Here is a 2,856-nt window from a genome sequence, read left to right on the forward strand (position 1 = left end):
AGAACACAATATCATTTCTTATTAATATAGCTATAAGGTTTTACCAATATTTCTATAAATTTTCTCCCAGCGACTGTACAGTTTTTACTTTTTAATTGTTTTAATGTTTTTGTAATGTTTGTATAATTGTTCTTTTTTTTTGGCATTGTTTTAATTGTAAGCTGCCCAGAATCATGAATGGGAGATAGCAGTTATATAAATTGAACATACAAATAAATATATTTACATTTAGTGCCTTTCTGTGTTTCTCAGTGGTGTGCTTTATCATTCTATACTAGTCAGTAGAGGACATAGAAGCTATATTGATAGCATATCACTCCCAGCAATATGGAATGTAGATACCATAAAAGAACAAGAGTGCAGAAGCAATCATTTTTCTTCTCTTGATGCACCAATAAGATTAAATATCATTGGACATGTCACCTAATTATCTTATCTATATACATTATGTATCCTCAGGGGAATGACCTATATAATTGGCTTTCACTTCACACATAATGACTTCTTCAGAACAACTTATACAATTGAGGTTCCACAGCTCAAGGAGTCTAGGAAAATGGGGTTTCTGAAGATTAAAAGCCATTGTAAATTTGAAAATTTCTCTATCTGCCTGCAGCAAATATATAAGCTCTTATTTCATTTTGTCTTCAAGCTGAATGTAAGTATCACTCGTAGAAACTCACATTTCAAGAAAGACAGCAACATACATAACAGGTATACAATAATTATTTCAAATTATCAAATGCCATACAAGATTGCAAATCACCCAGTGATATTTAGCTGAATAAATACTATTTTGCTACTTCCAGATCAGATACAAGATATAACATAAGCAATATGATGGTAATAAGTGCCTATTTGGGCTTTCTATAAATATCACATGGACTTCCAACCACAGTAAAGTTGTACATCACCCTAGATCATAATATTGCATAGTACAAGTAATATTATACTGTATCTATCACATCACCATAAGAGAAAAAGAGTGATGGAAGAAACCTTCTTCCTTTGCTATACCAATAAGGTCCAATAGCTTTGAATCTCTCATCTTCCTAACTGCACAGCCTCCCAGTTAGAGATGCTAGCTTTTCCCCAAAAGAGCACAAACTCTTAATTTGTCTTCTGTACTCATTAATATCAATAAAAGCCATAATGAAACAGGTTGTTAACCTGAGTAGATACATCACTGCAATTCATCCAAAGAATACAAAAAAGAATCATGATAAAATGATTATCACAAAACTAAAAAAAAATAAAAGAACATCTGGAGAACTTTCTGGGCTATATTATAGGAAAACTTTATTATTGCACTTTGTGGCATGCATCTTGCCAACATTATTAATATACTAGAAGCATTTTAAATGGGACCATATGACAGAAAATGCTGTTAGGATATTAATGAGAAGAAGATAGGCAAACAAAAATACCACTTCAATTTTATTGTGACTATAGGAATTAACAAACAGGGAAAGTAATATTGTACTCATAAAGCAAGGATCTCAGCTGAACTACATTCAGACTGCGAACAAAGCATCGTGTTAGAAAGATCCAAAACATCCCATGAGTACAATCATTAACAAACATCACCCAAAGGGTTACAAGTCTATACAGTACCATATGCTACTAACATAAAAACAGTCTTCCTACAATTACTGCATCAGTATATACACCTGGAAAGTAAGCCAAAGTAAATTATACTTCTGAGAAATACTACACACATTTCCTAACCTGAAGGGGTAGACAGGTTGTATATCTTCTGACACTTAGAAAAATCGACTCATTTATGGGGAACATGCACTTTTGTAAACTGAAACCTCTTTATGAAATGAATAAAGCTGTTTCTTAAATATTAATCGGTGAAATGGAAAAAATATAGCGATTTGAAAAGACACAACACGCTTCATTGAAAGTGGTTTCTATTGTCATATATATGCTTAAACTGGAATCCCCATCTATTAATATCAGACACCGAGAAGCCACAACAAGGGGAAGGCTGCTACCTACTTGGGCGCTTCCCAACGGGTTCTAGCCGGCCACTGTTGGAGGCAGCACACCAGATGAAGCCAACCTTTGTCTACTGTCGAAAAATAGTTGGCACTTTTTTAAGGCGAGGGGAAGAAACACCACCAGCCCTGCTTCATGACACTCCCCCCCCCATTTCCAGCCTCCGCTTTTGTGCCACACCCACCCGCCTCCAACATCTGCCGCAACCCACTCCCTCCTTTTCCCCTCGCTCCCTCCTCCCCCCCCCAACCCTCTTCCCCACCTTACCGTGCTGGGTGAAGATATTGAAGCCGCTGTCGGCAGCTCGCGGAGCGGCTGCTTCTCGCCTCCGGCTGGCAGGCCTACTCCCGCTGCTATTACTCCCACGAAGCCCTCTGGGTTGAGACTGTGGCTGGGAAAGAGGCAGCTGCTGCTGTTGCGGTGGCGGCGGCGGCTGATGTTGAAGCGCGGCGGCACCCGGCTCGCCGACGCGGCCCACCTGCTGGCCCATCCCCGCTCTCCTCCCGTTCTGGGCCCCCGCCAGAGCCCTCCGTCTCCTCCTCCTGCTCACATTCCGCCCCCTACCCCGCTTTAGGAGCCGCACTCGGCGCTTCCCAGAGCCGCTCTGCCTCCTTCCTCCTCACCGCCGTTCTCCGGACAGGCCGTCACGGACTCGCCCCCTCAACCCCCGCAGCCGCCATCTTAACCACCGAGCTTGGGGAAAGGACAGAACGACTCCCTTTCGCCCACTCTTCCCACCTCCGGTCCTCCAGGGACGTCGGTAGCTCCTCCTGGCCCCGCCTTGGCTACGCCTGCAAGCACCGCCCCGAATCGCGGGTTGTCGAAGCTGATCCCGCCCATTCCTTTGCGCGC

General features: G+C 42.4%; 1 protein-coding gene across 2 annotated transcripts in view; it reads right to left on the reverse strand.

Moving 5' to 3' along the window:
* ABL2 (ABL proto-oncogene 2, non-receptor tyrosine kinase) overlaps nt 1-2,733 on the reverse strand; it is an 88,774-nt gene extending 86,041 nt beyond the window's left edge. For both annotated transcript variants that reach the window (XM_039337180.1, XM_039337179.1), the window contains exon 1: nt 2,272-2,733. In XM_039337180.1, coding sequence (XP_039193114.1) covers nt 2,272-2,494 — 223 coding nt within the window. In that variant the 5' untranslated portion in view covers nt 2,495-2,733. The remainder of the gene's footprint in view (nt 1-2,271) is intronic.
* Nucleotides 2,734-2,856: the final 123 nt, after the last annotated feature.

Source organism: Crotalus tigris, unplaced genomic scaffold (genome assembly GCF_016545835.1).
Source record: "Crotalus tigris isolate CLP2741 ecotype Arizona unplaced genomic scaffold, ASM1654583v1 scf7180000017668.6805642782:7212621, whole genome shotgun sequence".
NCBI lineage: Eukaryota > Metazoa > Chordata > Lepidosauria > Squamata > Viperidae > Crotalus > Crotalus tigris.